General features: G+C 35.2%; 2 protein-coding genes and 1 long non-coding RNA gene across 3 annotated transcripts; all 3 read right to left on the reverse strand.

Annotated features, from left to right (window-relative positions):
- Positions 1-727: 727 nt before the first annotated feature.
- LOC142221065 (uncharacterized) lies at positions 728-8,661 on the reverse strand. The gene is made up of 2 exons (XR_012717949.1): positions 8,270-8,661; positions 728-970 (listed from the first exon to the last, which is right to left on the reverse strand). It is a non-coding gene; the product is annotated as an uncharacterized LOC142221065 (long non-coding RNA).
- A 1,171-nt stretch (positions 8,662-9,832) lies between these two features.
- Positions 9,833-13,668, reverse strand: LOC142225489 (protein MBD-R2-like). The gene is made up of 4 exons (XM_075295267.1): positions 13,652-13,668; positions 13,024-13,604; positions 11,802-11,934; positions 9,833-11,738 (listed from the first exon to the last, which is right to left on the reverse strand). Exons 1-4 carry the CDS (start codon positions 13,666-13,668, stop codon positions 10,346-10,348), a joined length of 2,124 nt encoding a protein of 707 aa, XP_075151382.1. The 3' UTR covers positions 9,833-10,345.
- A 932-nt stretch (positions 13,669-14,600) lies between these two features.
- LOC142221063 (protein MBD-R2-like) lies at positions 14,601-20,295 on the reverse strand. The gene is made up of 6 exons (XM_075290581.1): positions 19,896-20,295; positions 18,790-19,836; positions 17,992-18,723; positions 16,770-16,902; positions 15,202-16,706; positions 14,601-15,139 (listed from the first exon to the last, which is right to left on the reverse strand). Exons 1-6 carry the CDS (start codon positions 19,981-19,983, stop codon positions 14,970-14,972), a joined length of 3,675 nt encoding a protein of 1,224 aa, XP_075146696.1. The 5' UTR covers positions 19,984-20,295; the 3' UTR covers positions 14,601-14,969.
- Positions 20,296-20,615: the final 320 nt, after the last annotated feature.

The raw sequence follows: 20,615 nt of genomic DNA on the forward strand, positions 1-20,615 counted from the left end.
CCAAATTCGTCGCTAAATCACTGTAACAAAATTTTGACTAATTTGCTTGCCTAGCTCGTTTGAGGAATGTCCGTCTGTTTTATTTCCCTTCTTTATGAAGATACAATTTCCAAATGTTATTGTCAATTGTTATTTGTGAAATATGAACATTGTTATCGACACCTTGGCACACAGATATTATTTGTAAGTGGATATGAGCGGAAACGAATCCACGAATCCGGCGAGTTCAAGCCGCAGCAAAATGCAAAGGTGCCACCGCTCTATCAACAAACCTCGTCCCTTACAAATTGGCGCTCAACAACGTGGAACTGTTTATATGCAAAAATTTTCAAATCTTGAACATTGTTACATGTAAGCAATCCAATACCTTGTTTGAATTAGTTTGATATGATGTAAGTCCCGGAAAGCTGTCTCAGAGCTATGCCTGCGTTGCGACAGTCATGGAAAGCTAACTCAATCAATGGTGATTAATTGGCAACTGTATGACTTGAATATCTTAGTGTAAGTCGGCTCATATGATCTTCGAGTCATTGAGAATTTGCTACACTAACATAGCCCTGTCAAACTATTTTCCAACTAATCAACAAAGGCTAATACATATTAAATTAGTCTAATCATTTTTGTTAGTGTATGTTTAGTGTACTGTCGTTCCGTTTTTCCTCAATGAGAAGCATCACGAAATAAATTCTCGAAATCGTTGAAAAAAGGAAATAATAAAATCAAAAAATGTCAGAAAAAGAATTTATTTCATACAAGTCATTCAACCTAATTTATTTGATTTTGTTTTAAATCCTTTTAAATTATTTAAACGTTACAGATATAATGCACTTTGATTTTACTTCTAAGGGCTAATACAATTAGTTGAATAGAAACAATATGAAGTGATTTCAAAATACATTATAGACGATTTAGCACGAAAAACAATCTCCCTTTTGAACACAACTACAAATTACTCGACCATATGAATTATCTGAAAAGAAAACAAAATCGAAAAATATTATTAATAAATTTTTTTACAGAATTAAAAATATATATAATATAAAATATACTTGTACTAAATTTTAAAAATCAAAAAAAAAAAAAAAAAAGTTTAATGAAAGTTTAAAAGGAATATATCATACGCAATAAAACAAAGAGAGAATCAAAACAAGTCAACTATTTAAATTGCAAATTTGTCTTCAAAATTTAATTTGCAATTTTGAATTAATTATTACCTAAATTATCAATTTAATTATTATATTAAAAAACACTACAACAAAAACAAACTTATACATTAAATTATTTGGATCAAGTCTTTTTTGAAACATAATTATTTATTATTTTTATTTATTATTATTTATTTATTTGTCAAAATTAAATTTTGAAAAACAAAAAAAATAATACTACGTATACAAAAACAGAAAAAAAAATATATGTATATATATATATATATATATATATATATATATATATATATATATATATATATATATATATATATATATATATATATATATGTATATATATATATACATATATATATATATGTATATGTATATATGTGTGTGTGTATATATATATATATATATTGTTCAAGGTTGCCAAAACCAAAAACATAATAATTCATAGAAAACTGAATTTAAAGGAAAACATATTTTTTCGAGTATTTTTAATATTTTTTGTTACACGCAATTTACTATAAATTTTTTTTTTTTGAACTGAAAAACCTTTACATTCGAATTTCAAAATTTACTATATATTATCACATCAATGCATAACTAATTTTTCTTGTACGAATACTTTTTGTCTACGTTTTTTTTTTTTGTTGTTGAATTTTGATACCCGTATTTATTCGTTTCCCACCAAAAATGATACTGAGGTCAATGTCCTCCAATATGTCCAAAAATTCTGTCACGACTGTAGCAATGACTACAACAACTCCTACGACGACGACTACACTTGCTTCAAATTCAAATACCAGAGTTGGAAGTCAAGCTAATTTAAATTTAGATACCCATAATTTTTCGCACACTACTCTTGTCGATTCTGGGGAAAACCAGACCGATTTGGCTATAGATTCACGAAATACTTCATCGAACGAAGAAAGTAGTATTCCCTCGCCGGAATATAGTAGCGTAACTGCGATAGGGATAAGAAGTGAATTTCGATCTCATAGAAATGGCCAGACGGTCGGTAATGCAGGAAATATGAATAATGTTCAGAATAGTAATCGCGTTGAGATTAATGATTGTATTGTGAACGGTAGTGGTTTAGCCTTAAAGGATTATGTAACAGCCGCCGTAGGTGTTGCACAGGCTCAGGCGATGCAAGAGGTAAATGAAAACTTACGCAAAATAATTCCGGAAATTGTGAGAGAGACTATCAGATCTGAAATATCGATATCTAATGGAAGAGTTAGTCAAGTTAACATTCTACCAGGGTCTAGTAATGCTCAGCCACCGAATCTGAACTTTCCGCCACCACCAGCACTGATACAGGGATCAAATGCAGGAACGTCATTACCGACACAAAGACGTCTAATTTAAATAATAATATTCCTCAGGTGAATTTTAGGGATGATTTTCAAAATAATGTTCCGACAAATTCCGCACCACCTAGAAATGTTCCAAACTATCGTCTAGGATACGATATCCCACCGCAGGATTATTTTCAACCCACACCACCCACTGCACAGAACTTTGCCACTTCAATGAATTATTTCTCAAGAACACCAGATCAATGGAATCTTGAAAAATGGGGAATTCGTTTTGATGGGCATGATAGATCGGTAAGTGTAGAGGATTTTATATTTAGGGTTGAAACTATAAAGGAGGATTCGAACTGTCCAACGCACGTGTTACTGAAGGGATTCCATCACCTGTTGGCTGGCAATGCCTATGAATGGTTTTGGAGCTTCAGGCGCCAAAATCCATATTGCGAATGGGATTTCTTGAAATATAATCTCAAAAGAAAGTTTCAGCGTTTCGAAAGTGATTTCGAAATTCAACGTAGGATTATGGAGAGGAGACAATCCTACAATGAATCGGCTGACACATTTCTTCAAGAGATTATAAACTTGAATAACCAAATGCGTATTTCTATTCCGGAGTATGAGTTGGTTAGGATAATAAAGGACAACCTAAAAGATGGGTTGGCCCAATTAGTATTCCCAATGCCTATTTATAATATTGATCGTTTGATTGAGGAATGTAGGCGGGCTGAGAGGAACCTTTATAAGCGCAACTCTTACCGACCGCCACATCAGACTCGTAGGGTGAATGAATTGAACTCGACAGCGGATTGGAATTTTGAACAGCCCAATGAAATGACTCAAACTGAGTACCAGTTAGAGGCTCTTAAACTCAATTCAAATACGGGCAGATTGACATGCTGGAATTGTCGACAACCTGGCCACTCATTTATCGATTGTGAATCCGAAAGGCGCATTTTTTGTTACAGATGTGGTATGGATGATGTAACCACACCAAACTGCGCAAGATGTAAGGAAAACAATCGAAAGAGCATGATGCGGACGGGGCCATCATGTTCAGACCCCAAACAGCCCCAATGAGTATTCATGGTAGCTCTGAAACATCAGACACCGAAATTTACCCTGTTATCGACCGAAATGAATCACAGAATTTTGACTTAGAACATAAGGATGAGAAAAGTATCAAAATTTTCCAGAATCATAACCGTGATAGAACTACACAACAGAAATTGAAGCAAATTGTTCCATACGAGGTGCGTTTGAAAAATTATGAGATAAGGGATGAAATATTTAAAGATTTTCCCAAACCTTCAAAAGATATTTTAAAAACTAGACTCAGATATCAAAATCGAAAATCTGAAAGAAAATCTTTATCTATTTCAACTTTATCTTCTGACACAGATATACGTCCATATTTGGATGTTGAAATAAATGGATATATTTTAAAAGGCCTCATGGACAGTGGAGCTTCAGTTTCATGTTTGGGGAGAAACTGTTTCGAGAATATTGCTAAGATGAAAATTAATATTTTCGATTTTCGTTCGGTTATAAATGCAGCGGATGGTTATGCTTTAGATATTGTAGGAAAAATTAAGGCTATTGTTAAATGTAATGGTAAGTCCGAATTGATGTACTTTTATGTTGTGCCAAATTTATCCCAAGAACTTATACTTGGTATAGATTTTTGGAGAAAGTTTGGCATCAACATCAGTTTCAATAGTATTAGTTTAAATGATTTGTCCATAGAGGAGGGAAACGCTCAGAAACATATTTTAACACATGAACAACAGATTGTTCTTGAAAATATTAAACTTGAGTTTCGGTGCTTTAGCAAGTTTGGTTTAGGGAAAACTAATTTAGAGCAGCATTTCATCGACACAGGCGATGCTGAACCAAGGAAAATGCGCTATTACCCCGTCTCACCTGCTGTTCAAAAACTAACATATGCGGAAATTGACCGAATGTTAGCTTTGGATATCATCGAACCAGCCACTGACGCGGCATGGAACAACAGGGTGACATTGGTAATTAAACCTGGTAAAAATCGGCTTTGCCTAGATGCACGCGAACTCAATAAGGTTACGAAAAAAGACGCGTACCCTCTGCCCAATATAGATGGCCTTTTAAGTCGATTGGGTGATACATATTTCATATCAGCAATTGACTTAAAAGATGCCTTTTGGCAGATTCCCTTAGAGGAATCTAGCCGCCCCAAAACAGCCTTTACAGTCCAAGGGAGACCCCATTACCAATTCAAGGTAATGCCCTTCGGACTTTGTAACGCCGCCCAACGGATGTGTCGTCTGATGGATCGGGTCATTCCATCAGAACTTAGAGATAGGGTTTTCGTATATCTTGATGACCTATTGGTTGTGTCATCAAATTTCGAATCCCACATGGATATGTTGAAGACCGTGGGTCAACGACTTACTTCTGCTGGCTTGACTATTAATATGCAAAAGTCAAGATTTTGTTACAAGGAGTTGAAATATCTTGGATACATTGTCGGCGATGGCAAATTGAAAACCGATCCATCTAAAGTCGAGGCAATATCCAAGATATCTCCTCCCAAGACCCCAAAGGATGTTAGGCGATTTTTAGGAACCGTGGGATGGTATAGACGGTTTATTTCCGACTATTCTACCCTCACTGCCCCTATTACCGATACACTGAAGAAGTCCACGAAATTTTGTTTTACCCCAGAGGCTATATCTTCATTCGAGGAATTGAAAAAGAGACTAATATCCAGTCCGGTTTTGATTAGTCCAAATTTTGAAAGACCATTTTTCGTCCAGTGTGACGCCTCCAATGTGGGAGTAGGAGCGGTCTTGTTCCAAAGGGACGAAAATGGACATGAACACCCAATTGAGTTTTTCTCGAAAAAATTGAATGCGGCTCAGAAAAATTACTCCACTACTGAGAAGGAGTGCCTTGCCGTCATGTTAGCCATTGACAAGTTCCGTCAATACGTAGAACTTATGGAATTCACAGTCATTACGGACCATTCAAGTCTGAAATGGCTGATGAAGCAACAGGACTTGAATGGTAGGCTAGCACGATGGAGCTTGAGACTTCAAGGCTACAAATTTTCAATAGAGCATCGGAAAGGAACGAAAAATGTTGTTCCCGATATGCTATCTCGTCTGAGTATGGAGGAACTCTCCTTTGGCAATAATTCACTCATTGATTTCAATTCTCCTGAGTTCACAAGTCCCGATTACTTGGCTTTAATAGACACTATTCGACAGAGTAAGGATTCGTTGCCAGATTTGAAGATAGAAGACGGACTTGTGTACAAGAGAATTGAATTCAATCGAGGTGAAGTGGATGAGGAGGAAAATTGTTGGAGAATTTGGATTCCAAGCGGCATGACAGGTTCTATTGTTCGGAAATCCCATGAAGACAAAACTTGCCATGGTGGTGTAGCTAAAACCGTGTTTGACATTAGACAGTATTTCTATTGGCCCACGTTGTCAACTGATGTGAAAAACTTCATAAGGGACTGTCAGAGCTGCAAGGAAAACAAACATCCAAAACAAACACTTCGGCCAACCATGGGACATGAGGTTATAACCCAGCGTCCATTTCAGAAAATTTATATTGATTTTCTAGGACCATATCCTCGTACCCGTACTGGAAATACGCATATATTTATAGTTCTAGATCATAGAACTAAATTCGTTTTGTTGAAGGCGATTCCGAAGGCTACCTCAAAATCAGTGATCAAATTTCTTACCCAGGAAGTATTCCATAAGTTTGGAGTTCCTGAAACGGTACACTCCGACAACGGAAAGCAATTTCTGAGTGAATCGTTTCAAGAACTTATGAAAATCTATGGAATACAACATATGAAGACTGCTATACACTCCCCACAAGCTAATGCTAGTGAGAGAGTAAACCAGTCTATAATAAACAGTATAAGGAGTTTCCTCGTAAGTGATCAGAGCAGATGGGATGAAAACCTGTCAAAAATAGAATGTTCTCTACGATCAACCATTCACTCATCTACTGGTCTTACTCCTTATTATGCTCTATTTGGGTACAATATGATCACACATGCACAAGCCTATCAGATTCTGAAGAGAATCGGTGCGTTGATTGATGGAAGCGTTCAATTTTTACCCAAGGCCGACAAAATGCAGCTAATAAATCGTAAAATTAGTGAGAAGTTGCATGACGCATACGAAAGGAATGTCAAGAGCTATAACAAGCGAGCTAGGGAAACACATTTCAAGGCTGGACAGGAGGTGTATAGAAAAAACTTTGTTCAGAGCGACTTTAGCAAGGGCATAAACGCCAAGCTATGCAAGCAATGGCTGAAATGTCGCATAAGGCAACCCGTTGGGAAAAACATGTATGAGGTTGAAAATTTGAGAGGTCAACTCATTGGAGTCATACATGGTCAACATCTCAAATATTAGTCTTCGGCTGTCGATGTCCACATGATTTTCTTGATACATTTTTTTTTGAACAAATTCATATAACCATTTGGCTTAACTTTAGCAAATTTATTTTCATTCCATTTTTTTTAGTGTAACTCAATATTTTAGAAAGGTATAAATATTGGCTACCTCAAATTATAGTCGAAAGGAAGTTTTAAAGTTACTTGACAATTGTGATTGGAACTTAAGTTAATTATTATTATGGTTAATTTTTACCACGGCTGTTTATAAAATGTTATTTTTTTTAATGATCAATATTCGAAATAATTCAATTTTGCGGAAAGTGAATCATTTTCACAAAAGAAGAATACTATTTTTCTCTGTGTACGGCTATCAATACCAGATTACTATGAGTAAATGACTTCGAAATCAATAACCGGAATTTACGAAACATAATATGCGTGTTATATAAATTTCTTCCTCACAATTTTCTCACACGAACAAGTGTATTTATTTACACACATTCAATTGTAACACTGTTACAATTGACATCCATCTATGTCTACAATAATTTACTTTCAGTGTAACGCCCGGAATTTTTTCCCAAATTTTTCTGCTCCTGCGCAGTCGCAGAAAAATCTGGCTTTGTGACGGCCGCTAGGAATATAATTCCATTAAATGAATGATTTTTGAAATTTATTAAAACCAAGCTGGCTCCGATTCATTGATGTTTTCTTATATGACCATTTGGAGGTGAAATTAAATTCCTCTACACTCATTGAAAAATGTCTGCTGTTATATTTTTGTACTTCATGGCCTAATAAACAACGAATTATAAACTTTTTTAGGTTATAAATTTTCCCCAGGGCATATTTAAGAACCAAAAGTAGTTTTTGGTATAGTTTTGCACAGTAATATACTCACACGCTCATAAATACGATCAGCAAACTTTTTGTTTTCTGTTATGCCTCAATTCGATAAATATTGAGACTTTTGGTCAACTGTTATAGATATTCATAAAATATTGTTTTTATTATATTAGGGTAGCTCCTATGTTGATTTTTTTTGTTTCAGCCAAAATAAAAGATGTTTTAGTGTAATCGAGCTTAGAAAAATAGCAGGAAATGTTTGCTATTCCAGCAAACAGTGACTGCTGTCCCTTTGTTTAGCAGACTTTTCTGCTGTCCCTACTAAGGAATTTCTTTGTGTACCCTTGGGTTCAAAAGCATTCAATGAGAGGCTTATCAACTCTCGAACAAGTTGGAACATGATATCGGTGAGACCCATGTTCTTGGCCACTTAGAAATTGCACTATATTTTTTTTTAGTATACCAACACGAGACTGAGTGAACAATGATACGGCGGACCAATAAGGAATTTATTATGTATTTTTTGATGCATACAAATATATACATACATACAATTTGCTTTACTTCATGATCTCAATAATTGGGGGCAATAATTTTGAATCCTGTTCAGCGGAAATTCATGCATGGATGTGATGTGGTGTTCGCAAGTCCAGGCATATGTGGAGACTTCACTCCGTTCCTCTTTGAGTTTGTTACGGCAGTTCGTATACCTCGGCAGGATGATCATTGTTGTCCATTACATTAAGTGGTGGGTATTGTGCCTGCAACTTGGTGGACTTCTATTATTCTTTGTACCCAATGAGAGGGATGAATTTAGCACATTGAGCTTATAAACTTTAGGCAATTAGTAGTTTAAGAGAATTAGTTTTGTGTTGTGCGGGCTTTGGTATGGTAATGTTTCTATTTTTTTTTTTTTGACAGACCATATGTTTTAACAGGGATGGTTAATATCAAGTATCTAGAAATGACTAATGAACATAGATAGTATGAGTGAACATGGACCAGAGATCTAGTAGGATTTAAAAAGGATGAATGTAGAATCGTCCAGTTATGGAAACATGCTTTAAAATATCCTTAATCCTTATTTTAATGGAGTGAGCCTACTGACAACCACGATATTACAATTTTTTTATTAGATAGTCACATAGTTATACCAAACTCCACCTATCGGTAATTTTACGAATTCCAGGATGAAGTTAGCCCAGTTTCGGGACTCCAAAGCCAATTTGTGTGGTAGAATGTGCTCACCATTAAGTAGTTTGTGTGACCTATCCCAAAGTCACAACTACACCCAAACTAACAAAATGTTATATGGTAGTATTTTTGGTTAGAAGAAAATGTGGAATAGACATTCATAGTCGTACCATACAGCAGTGAAGTAGTTAAAGTGAAGTAGCTTTATAGAATAAAAGTTGAACCTCAGATTTTCTGCTCACTGTTTGGAATAAATTAACTGGAACGAGGAACTATTTATCTCAAGCCCGAATTTATTTAAAATTAAGAATTTACACACCTAGGGATATTGTGGAAGATCGAAGTGATATAGTCGACAACCCCATCTGCACATATCCCGGTAAATTCGTACATAATTGATGAAGACAACATACAGTGAGTACACAAACCACATTTTTTGTCAGATTTTTCCTATTCGCTATAAAAGCAATATGATTGCGACTATCGGCTAATAGATGGTAGTACGAAGAATAACGGATAACTAGAATTTAAATGAAAAAGAACAAAAACTGCGAATAAAGAAAGTCGAAAGGTATCAAAATTTTGATACACGAATGAAAAAACCACGTGGATACTTTCAAGAAATTAAAATGAATGCGTGAACCTAAAATATTAAAAAAAATTAAACTAAACATGAAACAATTTCTACAATAGTTTTTTTTAAAACAAGCCAACAAATGATCCAAATAAAAAAAAAACAATAATAATTTGTTAATGATAATTAGCTATTAAAAGAAATGCACGTTTTTTCTCATGTAAAATAAAAAAAAAAAAAAACATAAGAGTAATTAGTCTATACGATAGAAGATAACTTTTCATTTTTTCTTTCTTTTTTTATCAAAAATATATGTAAGAAAACAAAAACAAATCAAAAGTCATTTAAATTGTCACTACTATTTTATTTAGAATTAATAAATATATAATATATATTGTATTTATTTAATATTATATATTGTCATATATGTAATTCTATTTTCAGTTATAAACAAAATCACTCGCAAATCTATTATAAGAAAAATGTGAATTGAATTTGAAATTTCAACCTAAAATGTTTTGATTCCAGTAAGGTGTTGAGTAAGTAGTTGAAAAAGGGGAGATTAATGTAAATCTCGGGAGATATCTGATACATAAAACAGGGCATTAGATGTCTCATCAGGATGGCCATTTTTGGTCATATTGTGGGTGGGCTGCCCAGGAGTCGTTGTCACCTGACTCCAAATTCGTCGCTAAATCACTGTAACAAAATTTTGACTAATTTGTTTGCCTAGCTCGTTTGAGGAATGTCCGTCTGTTTTATTTCCCTTCTTTATGAAGATACAATTTCCAAATGTTATTGTCAATTGTTATTTGTGAAATATGAACATTGTTATCGACACCTTGGCACACAGATATTATTTGTAAGTGGATATGAGCGGAAACGAATCCACGAATCCGGCGAGTTCAAGCCGCAGCAAAATGCAAAGGTGCCACCGCTCTATCAACAAACCTCGTCCCTTACATTCTATTTCTGTTTTTATTTCCGTTTTTATTTCTATATCCTCATCCCATTTTTTAGCCCATAAATATAATTTGGGATGACATTTGTTATTCGCTATATTGATTTTAACCTTAAGCGAATGCATGAAATCCTTCAATTCTAAAAGATTGCCAGTCAAAGTGTGAGAACGTTTCAAATACTCTCCTCGTTTGTTCAACAATGCTTCATTCTGACTATGGTAATTCGCAGTAGGCAATTTACCTTCATAAAGCCAATCTTGATCATGTTTGAACTGCATAGATTTGCGAGCTCTTAAAGGATGGCGACATATATAGCACACATATTTGTCGGGTACTTGTGATTCTTTATCTATCCCATTACAGATGCCGTGTTGCCAGCATAGGCATAGTTCACATTGAATCATTAGACCATCTTCCTCGATGTAGCCACAGAGACAATTGATAATTTCCTCTTGACGCATGCGAACAATTTTAATTAATTCGCCATTTTCTTTGATGTATTGAGTGGTGGCCTGTAACGCATCGCAATCGTTTGCGGATAATGGTTGCAAAGAACTAGATCCTGAATCAGCGGTGATGGGAGATTCCACATTACTCAAAGATGTATTTGCTGGCAAATTGGATTTGCGTTTTTTATTGTTATCCTTATGAATATCCGGTGTAGCATTAAATGAGTGCCGAGTTTCTTCCAAATCAGCTACGCCACTAAAACTAGAGTCACCCTGTGTCATAGCAGTCATTGATGAAGTTTGTTGGGAAGCAGCTTTTCTAGCTGTAGCTTGAGCAGCAGTAAGATAACGTTTTGTGGTACGTTGACGATTACTTTTTCTTGATCCTGGAGTTCTCTTGGTAGGTGAAAATCTCGATTTCTTTGATAAAGGTGGCGCATCTGGCAATGAAACATTATTTCCTGTTGTCATAGAATCACCGGCACTAGTGGTAGAAGCAAAAGAACTATCCAACATTGAAGTGTTCGCTGTTGTATTGGTTGTATTCATTGCAGATATTTCTGCAGATGGTGTTGGTTTTGGATCAACTATTTCATCTTTAATCTGCTTTTCACCTGCTAATACATCGGCATCTGTTGATACTATTTCGCCGTGAGGCTTCAAGGCTCCTACACTTCTACGATGAGCTCTAGTATGCTCTAAATCTTGTTGATGTAATTTAGCAAAGAATTGTTGATTTGGTATTTGATTCTTAGGTGCCGGTTCAATAGTATCTGGATCATTTGGTCGTGTACGTTTTTCAGCGAGTTCTTGCATTTTGGGACAAGAGCCCAATAATCTGAAAATAAAAACAAGAAAATTAATATCGTATCTTTTATTCTCAAACTTCTATGCTACTTACTTGACTAGATTCAAATGATAGTGCTTCACATGAATCTGTAAATGATTTTCTTTACGGAAGTTCTTTTGACAACCCTCCTCTGGACAGCGGAAGAGATTGTCAACAATTTGAACTTTTAGGCCACCAATAAGAGCTGTAAAAGAATGAAGTATTAAAAGGATTAAAAAAGGCAAATTTTTATGATGAATCGCGTAAGGGGCTTTATATTAATAAAGTATTCATGGTTGGGTGCCATCATGGCGCAATGGTTAGCATACCCGCCTTGTATACAAAATTTTTTAGCCGATCATGGAATCGGGCAGCATTCAGTGATAAGAGAGAAATAAGCCACTGTGGTATCACAACGAACTGAATAGTCTAAATGAGCGTGAAAAAATGGGCTGCCACTATACCGTAACCTACCTTAATTTTTAATAGCAAAAAAAGTTTGACAAAATTTTCTATTGAAATAAAATGTTGACAATATTTTCTATAGAAATAAAAGTTTGATAAAATTTTCTATAGAAATAAAACTTTGACAAAATTTTCTATAGAAATAAAATTTTGACAAAATTTTCTATAGAAATAAAACTTTGACAAAATTTTCTATAGAAGTAAAATTTGGCAAAATCTATAAAAATAAAATTTTCTATAGAAATAAAACTTTGACAAAATTTTCTATAGAAATAAAATTTTGACAAAATTTTCTATAAAAAAAAACAGCAAACAAGTGATGTTTTCAAAAACAAGTGTGGATTTTAAGTACTTATTGTTACGTACTCTGAAAAAAATGCTGTCGAGAGGCCAAAGATTTAATTTACTTAAAATACAAATGCAAATTTTTCTTAACATAGAAAACGCCAATGCTACGTTTTTAAAGGACTCTAATAGCACATGAAGAAAAAAGCTGAATAAAAGAATTAATTCAAATTTGTTTCCTAGTACTCAAAACTCAAATTAAAAAAAAAATGTGTCTTAAATTTATCTTTAAATTAATTATCCGTTTCTTTGGCTCGGAATCAATACCCAAACATTGGACTAAAGACAAAATCTTGGGAATCGGGCATGCTTTTTTCTGTGTATGAATATCGTCCAATTTTGAACTCAGAGACGATTTTCCCCTCTTTTACTACTTTTTACTACGAGTAAAGCAAAGAAACACAACTAATATTAGGGGTATAATCTATCTGGCTTAAAAAATAAATAAGCCTGTAATTAACAAACAAGTATATATTTTGCTTACCATATCCATCTTCAACTGTAGGAGCCGATTGAACAACTCCAGTAGTATTTATAGGCGGTATTGTGGAAACAATTTCCTCTTTTACATCAACCGTTGGAGTTGATGTTGGCGTTGGTGTTGAACTAATTTCGGCTGATTCCAAAAGTTGTTTGGGTACCTCAGCTTCAACCTGGGTAACACTTTTATCCTCAGCAGACAAACTTGTTGTTGATGTCAGTAGTTCCATTGGTGGCAAGGGTTCTGCGACGGGTGTGTCCATATAGGGTGAAGAAACCGAAGTATTCAAAGTCTCAACCAAAGGAAGAGTCTTGTCAGCAGCCATGGTTTGTTCTAAAGTTAGAATTGATTTCGGCTTTGGTGGCTGTTGAGGAACATAGCCGGGCGTGTATACATAACAATTAAGATCTTTAGCTCGACGACGATGTATACTGAAATCATAAATATCTGGATTGTAATGAAGACCCTGTTCTTCGAGGAATGTTTTTAGATCTGCCTTGGAACGGAAACGTTTTCCCGATGGTGTAACAAGGATTACATCCCAATTATGCAATTTCAAACGTGAGATACATATGGTAAAATATCTCGTTGTTTATAAAGGTTTACTCAGTCTATCGGAATGTTGGTTTACAGAAATATGACAATCATAAATTAGGAAGTGCAATCTTTTTTTTATAATCTGGGCTAGAACCCACGACTATATATGTCCCACAAGGCACTTCTAAAATCCACTTTAACTAAATTTCAACTGTCATTTGCCATATAAAACCCTCTATTATATATAAAATATTGTAAAGGAAATTTCCCGAGAATTCTCGCACTTCATTCCTGGGAAAGCGGGAGCGTTTGGAATCCCGTTTCCGAGAAAAACCCCTAATTATAGATCAAGAAATGTATAGACGTCTGCACACCGTAGATGGCACTTTTTCGTCTGCAAATGAGTGATTTTGAAATCGGTCTTTAATTTGCTTTCTTTACTTTGTTCTTTTGATGAAACACCAAAAGCATAAAAGTTCTGTACATCCACACCTTTTATACCCCTGACTAATACTGTGGTACAAGAAGGAACATCCCGAAACCCATCGTTTAGAACACGATCGGCTTAGAATTAAATTCTGAGTCGATTTAGCGATGTCCGTCTGTCTGTATATGTAATTTTATGTGCAAAGTACAGCTCGCAATATAAGTCCGACCGTTCTCAAATTTGGCATTGGATCTTTCTTGGACTCAAGGACAATCGGTATTGATTTTGGAAAAAATGAGTTCAGATTTAGATATAGCTGCCATATATGTCTTTCGCCAGATATGCATTTATTTGACCCAGAGACCGGAATTTTATATTGATTTGCTTTGAATTTTGCACAAGGAGTACAACTGGCTGTATCGTCACGTATGCCAAATATGGTTGAAATCGGTTGATATTTAGATATAGCACCCATATACATATATCTTTCACCCGATTTACACTCGTATGACCACAGAGGCCAAAGCTTTACTCCGATTTAAGGTGGGTACTAAATTCGAGTTTAGCCGCTAAAATCAAAACTAAATCTGTTAAGGAAATAAGGAACACCAGAGAATGTTGTTTATATTTTATATTTTTTGTCTATTTTATGTTCTCCTTGTTTGCTACTTTGAACTAATTTCTGGTCGTTTAAAATGATACCTTTTACTAAGGTTGCTACCAGCATTCTAAAAATTTATATTCTGTACAGACGAAATGAATGCAAACCACGGTATACTATGTATAGCAAATTTCTCAACTTGATATCAAAATTTGATAAGAAAATATTTTTAGGATTCCAGCTGATGTGATAACAACAACTGGATATTCTCTCTAATTTTTATTCAAATTAATTTGAACGAAATTTGGAGTTAAAAACTAAAACTACATTTAAGAATCACTAAAACGAAACAAATTAATTCTTCGTGAATTCCTAAGTCTAAAATTAAACTGATGTAATGGGATTCTTCAACGTCATTTTAGTATGTTCCAAAGCATTAAGTTTGGCAATTTGCTTCACTGTATCCAATTCTTTGATAAACGAAGCCAAAACATCTTTGGTGGCACCTAAATCGGCATCATGTAAATCTGGCAAGTCGTCCTCTTGTTCCAAGACTAGAAAAAAAGACCCAATTGATTTGAGATACAACAAACAAAAATGTTTTAAATTTGCTTACCATCAATTGCCGATTCAATTTCATTTAAACGTTGCATTACCAAATGCTGTTGTATTTTGATATGCTCCTGTAGCCGTTGTTGGCATTCTACCGGATCTATTGGAGCCTCAGGTTGTGGAATATTTGGCATTGGTTTAACTGGTGTTACTGGTTCCGATTTGATTTTCTTTGATGTTGGAGTTAAATTTAAATTTGCCTTTGAATCTCCATCGGTTTCTGTTTCTATTTCTGTTTTTATTTCCGTTTTTATTTCTATATCCTCATCCCATTTTTTAGCCCATAAATATAATTTGGGATGACATTTGTTATTCGCTATATTGATTTTAACCTTAAGCGAATGCATGAAATCCTTCAATTCTAAAAGATTGCCAGTCAAAGTGTGAGAACGTTTCAAATACTCTCCTCGTTTGTTCAACAATGCTTCATTCTGACTATGGTAATTCGCAGTAGGCAATTTACCTTCATAAAGCCAATCTTGATCATGTTTGAACTGCATAGATTTGCGAGCTCTTAAAGGATGGCGACATATATAGCACACATATTTGTCGGGTACTTGTGATTCTTTATCTATCCCATTACAGATGCCGTGTTGCCAGCATAGGCATAGTTCACATTGAATCATTAGACCATCTTCCTCGATGTAGCCACAGAGACAATTGATAATTTCCTCTTGACGCATGCGAACAATTTTAATTAATTCGCCATTTTCTTTGATGTATTGAGTGGTGGCCTGTAACGCATCGCAATCGTTTGCGGATAATGGTTGCAAAGAACTAGATCCTGAATCAGCGGTGATGGGAGATTCCACATTACTCAAAGATGTATTTGCTGGCAAATTGGATTTGCGTTTTTTATTGTTATCCTTATGAATATCCGGTGTAGCATTAAATGAGTGCCGAGTTTCTTCCAAATCAGCTACGCCACTAAAACTAGAGTCACCCTGTGTCATAGCAGTCATTGATGAAGTTTGTTGGGAAGCAGCTTTTCTAGCTGTAGCTTGAGCAGCAGTAAGATAACGTTTTGTGGTACGTTGACGATTACTTTTTCTTGATCCTGGAGTTCTCTTGGTAGGTGAAAATCTCGATTTCTTTGATAAAGGTGGCGCATCTGGCAATGAAACATTATTTCCTGTTGTCATAGAATCACCGGCACTAGTGGTAGAAGCAAAAGAACTATCCAACATTGAAGTGTTCGCTGTTGTATTGGTTGTATTCATTGCAGATATTTCAGCAGATGGTGTTGGTTTTGGATCAACTATTTCATCTTTAATCTGCTTTTCACCTGCTAATACATCGGCATCTGTTGATACTATTTCGCCGTGAGGCTTCAAGGCTCCTACACTTCTACGATGAGCTCTAGTATGCTCTAAATCTTGTTGATGTAATTTAGCAAAGAATTGTTGATTTGGTATTTGATTCTTAGGTGCCGGTTCAATAGTATCTGGATCATTTGGTCGTGTACGTTTTTCAGCGAGTTCTTGCATTTTGGGACAAGAGCCCAATAATCTGAAAATAAAAACAAGAAAATTAATATCGTATCTTTTATTCTCAAACTTCTATGCTACTTACTTGACTAGATTCAAATGATAGTGCTTCACATGAATCTGTAAATGATTTTCTTTACGGAAGTTCTTTTGACAACCCTCCTCTGGACAGCGGAAGAGATTGTCAACAATTTGAACTTTTAGGCCACCAATAAGAGCTGTAAAAGAATGAAGTATTAAAAGGATTAAAAAAGGCAAATTTTTATGATGAATCGCGTAAGGGGCTTTATATTAATAAAGTATTCATGGTTGGGTGCCATCATGGCGCAATGGTTAGCATACCCGCCTTGTATACAAAATTTTTTAGCCGATCATGGAATCGGGCAGCATTCAGTGATAAGAGAGAAATAAGCCACTGTGGTATCACAACGAACTGAATAGTCTAAATGAGCGTGAAAAAATGGGCTGCCACTATACCGTAACCTACCTTAATTTTTAATAGCAAAAAAAGTTTGACAAAATTTTCTATTGAAATAAAATGTTGACAATATTTTCTATAGAAATAAAAGTTTGATAAAATTTTCTATAGAAATAAAACTTTGACAAAATTTTCTATAGAAATAAAATTTTGACAAAATTTTCTATAGAAATAAAACTTTGACAAAATTTTCTATAGAAGTAAAATTTGGCAAAATCTATAAAAATAAAATTTTCTATAGAAATAAAACTTTGACAAAATTTTCTATAGAAATAAAATTTTGACAAAATTTTCTATAAAAAAAAACAGCAAACAAGTGATGTTTTCAAAAACAAGTGTGGATTTTAAGTACTTATTGTTACGTACTCTGAAAAAAATGCTGTCGAGAGGCCAAAGATTTAATTTACTTAAAATACAAATGCAAATTTTTCTTAACATAGAAAACGCCAATGCTACGTTTTTAAAGGACTCTAATAGCACATGAAGAAAAAAGCTGAATAAAAGAATTAATTCAAATTTGTTTCCTAGTACTCAAAACTCAAATTAAAAAAAAAATGTGTCTTAAATTTATCTTTAAATTAATTATCCGTTTCTTTGGCTCGGAATCAATACCCAAACATTGGACTAAAGACAAAATCTTGGGAATCGGGCATGCTTTTTTCTGTGTATGAATATCGTCCAATTTTGAACTCAGAGACGATTTTCCCCTCTTTTACTACTTTTTACTACGAGTAAAGCAAAGAAACACAACTAATATTAGGGGTATAATCTATCTGGCTTAAAAAATAAATAAGCCTGTAATTAACAAACAAGTATATATTTTGCTTACCATATCCATCTTCAACTGTAGGAGCCGACTGAACAACTCCAGTAGTATTTATAGGCGGTATTGTGGAAACAATTTCCTCTTTTACATCAACCGTTGGAGTTGATGTTGGCGTTGGTGTTGAACTAATTTCGGCTGATTCCAAAAGTTGTTTGGGTACCTCAGCTTCAACCTGGGTAACACTTTTATCCTCAGCAGACAAACTTGTTGTTGATGTCAGTAGTTCCATTGGTGGCAAGGGTTCTGCGACGGGTGTGTCCATATAGGGTGACGAAACCGAAGTATTCAAAGTCTCAACCAAAGGAAGAGTCTTGTCAGCAGCCATGGTTTGTTCTAAAGTTAGAATTGATTTCGGCTTTGGTGGCTGTTGAGGAACATAGCCGGGCGTGTATACATAACAATTAAGATCTTTAGCTCGACGACGATGTATACTGAAATCATAAATATCTGGATTGTAATGAAGACCCTGTTCTTCGAGGAATGTTTTTAGATCTGCCTTGGAACGGAAACGTTTTCCCGATGGTGTAACAAGGATTACATCCCACTTGCCCAAGACATTGGAGCGTTGATACATATGTTTTATCCAACCTGGAGGAAGACGCCAATCTTCAACAATTACAGTAGGTTTATGATGTTCTCCAACAACAAGGAAACCTTCACGGCCAATGGGTTGGTCATTGACCCAATGGCAAGTCCATTCACCATCTTGGGGAATTTCGGGTAGGTTAAGGGAAGCTAAAAAATAAATTCAAAGATAAATTTCACAGATTCGATTATTTTTCCATGTTGATAATAACATACCCAAATCCAACTTTGAAAGATCAAGTAGTGGCCAATCTTTTTTTGTAGCACTTGATGAACGTTTTTGCTTGGATTTTGGTCCCCCACTACTTTGACCACTCGAGGGTCGTTTCACTCCAGGTGAAACTACCAAACCCAATGGTGTTGTTGGACTGTTTGTAACATCAGCGCCCTCTGTCGATGTTATGCAAATCTCTGGAGGTATTTCCGGCTCAGTTTTTACCACCTTATTCATATGAATGGCACGTACGTTTTTCACATAACCATCATCAAAGAGTACCTCATATGTATCATTACCCAGTATTTTCTTTACAGTACCAGGAAATTTACGTGGTCCTGTCCAGCGGGCCAAACACTTCTCTTCGACCGTGAAGACTGGTATGGGTTTTGTTGAAATTCTTTGACGCAATCTTGTAGAATTCATAGGAATCCATTCTTCGCTGCCTACTATGGCTGATTTCATTTTACCAGTCTTTTCGAATTTAATTAAAACTTCACGATCATCATTATCCACCTCGACAATACGAGCCGTATGCCAAACACCATCGAAATCTTGAGCCTCAAGGCGTGCTCCCGAGTTGAAGGAAGTTACAGCTTCATATTTAACACCAGGAGATGTAGTAGTTACTCCACTTTCTTGTAACGATTCATTGAGATTTTCTGTTGCTTTCTCATTCTTAAGGGCTGCGGCTTGAGCATTGAGTTCAGCCGTTTGGGCCATTATTTGTGCGACGGTAGCAGCTACAGTGGCTTTTGTATCCTCATCTACAGAATCGGTTGAAGCACTTAGCAGAGCTGTATTTGGTGGTGGAGCGGCTGGTACCGAAGAATTCAAAAATTCCAAGTCCTCTTCTATTTGTGAAGGTTCTACTTTGCCCCATGGGAACACAGTGGGGAAAACTTTGTGCTTTAGCAAAAATTTGCCACTACGTTGCGGTTGGAAGTCTGCTCTACGAAAATGTCTAGAGCATACCAAAGTGCTTTTGGTAATTTGACGGTCTGTATTTATTTTAGTGTTTTTTATCCATATAGATCTCGTATTTTCATCTGTAATATTGAAAGTCATCACTAATGTCTAGAGGGTAAATTAGTACTAGTTCACTAACCTGCTGGGAAGGAATGGTATGTTACACCATGATGTTCTGGCAAACGAGAGGTGGACAAACAGCCGGCAATACAACATTTACGGCCCATTGTTTATATTTCGTTTTCACCGCAATACGTAGTAGTGTGTGTAATTGCCGGGGTGCCGTTCACCGATTTGCTTTTTTCGATGCTTCTTCTTTTTCTTCAATGTGACGAAATTCCAATTAATTTTCACTTAATAAATTTCACTCCAAATTCATACACTGGATTGCAATTTCATAGTTAATTTAAAGATTATCACTTATTCTTCACTTGTGTATAGTTTTTATGAATATGTTCGAGAATTTCAATGAGAAATTCAAATAATTATCTTAGCATCAAAACGAATGGCGTGATAAAATTCTAATTCTTTATTTCAATTGTCAAGCAGTGTTGCCAGTTTAAAAAATTAAATACATACTTAAATGAAGACGTACAAAAACGCGTACTCCATAACTTGATTACGGCGTTGCCATTTCTAACAAAATGGAACATTTGGATGCACTATTTTAATTATTGCACCGTCATGTCGAAGCAGTCGTATACACCCAAAGAAATTTGTTATGCGCTTTACAGACTATCAGTTATTCCGGACGACAGTGCACGTGTCGAATATATCCCATATATTGTGCACATTATAAGTTAAGTCTGAAGGCATAATCGATACTGCTGTATGTTTATGGGATCGATAACACATTTAT

This window comes from Haematobia irritans, chromosome 1, assembly GCF_050003625.1.
Source record: "Haematobia irritans isolate KBUSLIRL chromosome 1, ASM5000362v1, whole genome shotgun sequence".
In the NCBI taxonomy this organism is placed as follows: Eukaryota; Metazoa; Arthropoda; class Insecta; order Diptera; family Muscidae; genus Haematobia; species Haematobia irritans.

Bases quoted from the DNA above. Each gene is read 5' to 3' on its own strand.
- LOC142225489 (XM_075295267.1), bottom strand. The intron at 11,935-13,023 runs GTAAGCAAAATA...ATTCTTTTACAG, and splicing joins TACAGTTGAAGATGGATATG to CTCTTATTGGTGGCCTAAAA. The intron at 11,739-11,801 runs GTAAGTAGCATA...TTTTATTTTCAG, and splicing joins TATCATTTGAATCTAGTCAA to ATTATTGGGCTCTTGTCCCA.
- LOC142221063 (XM_075290581.1), bottom strand. From the start codon at position 19,983: ATGGGCCGTAAATGTTGTATTGCCGGCTGTTTGTCCACCTCTCGTTTG. The intron at 18,724-18,789 runs GTATGTTATTAT...TTTATTTTTTAG, and splicing joins TCTTTCAAAGTTGGATTTGG to CTTCCCTTAACCTACCCGAA. The intron at 16,707-16,769 runs GTAAGTAGCATA...TTTTATTTTCAG, and splicing joins TATCATTTGAATCTAGTCAA to ATTATTGGGCTCTTGTCCCA.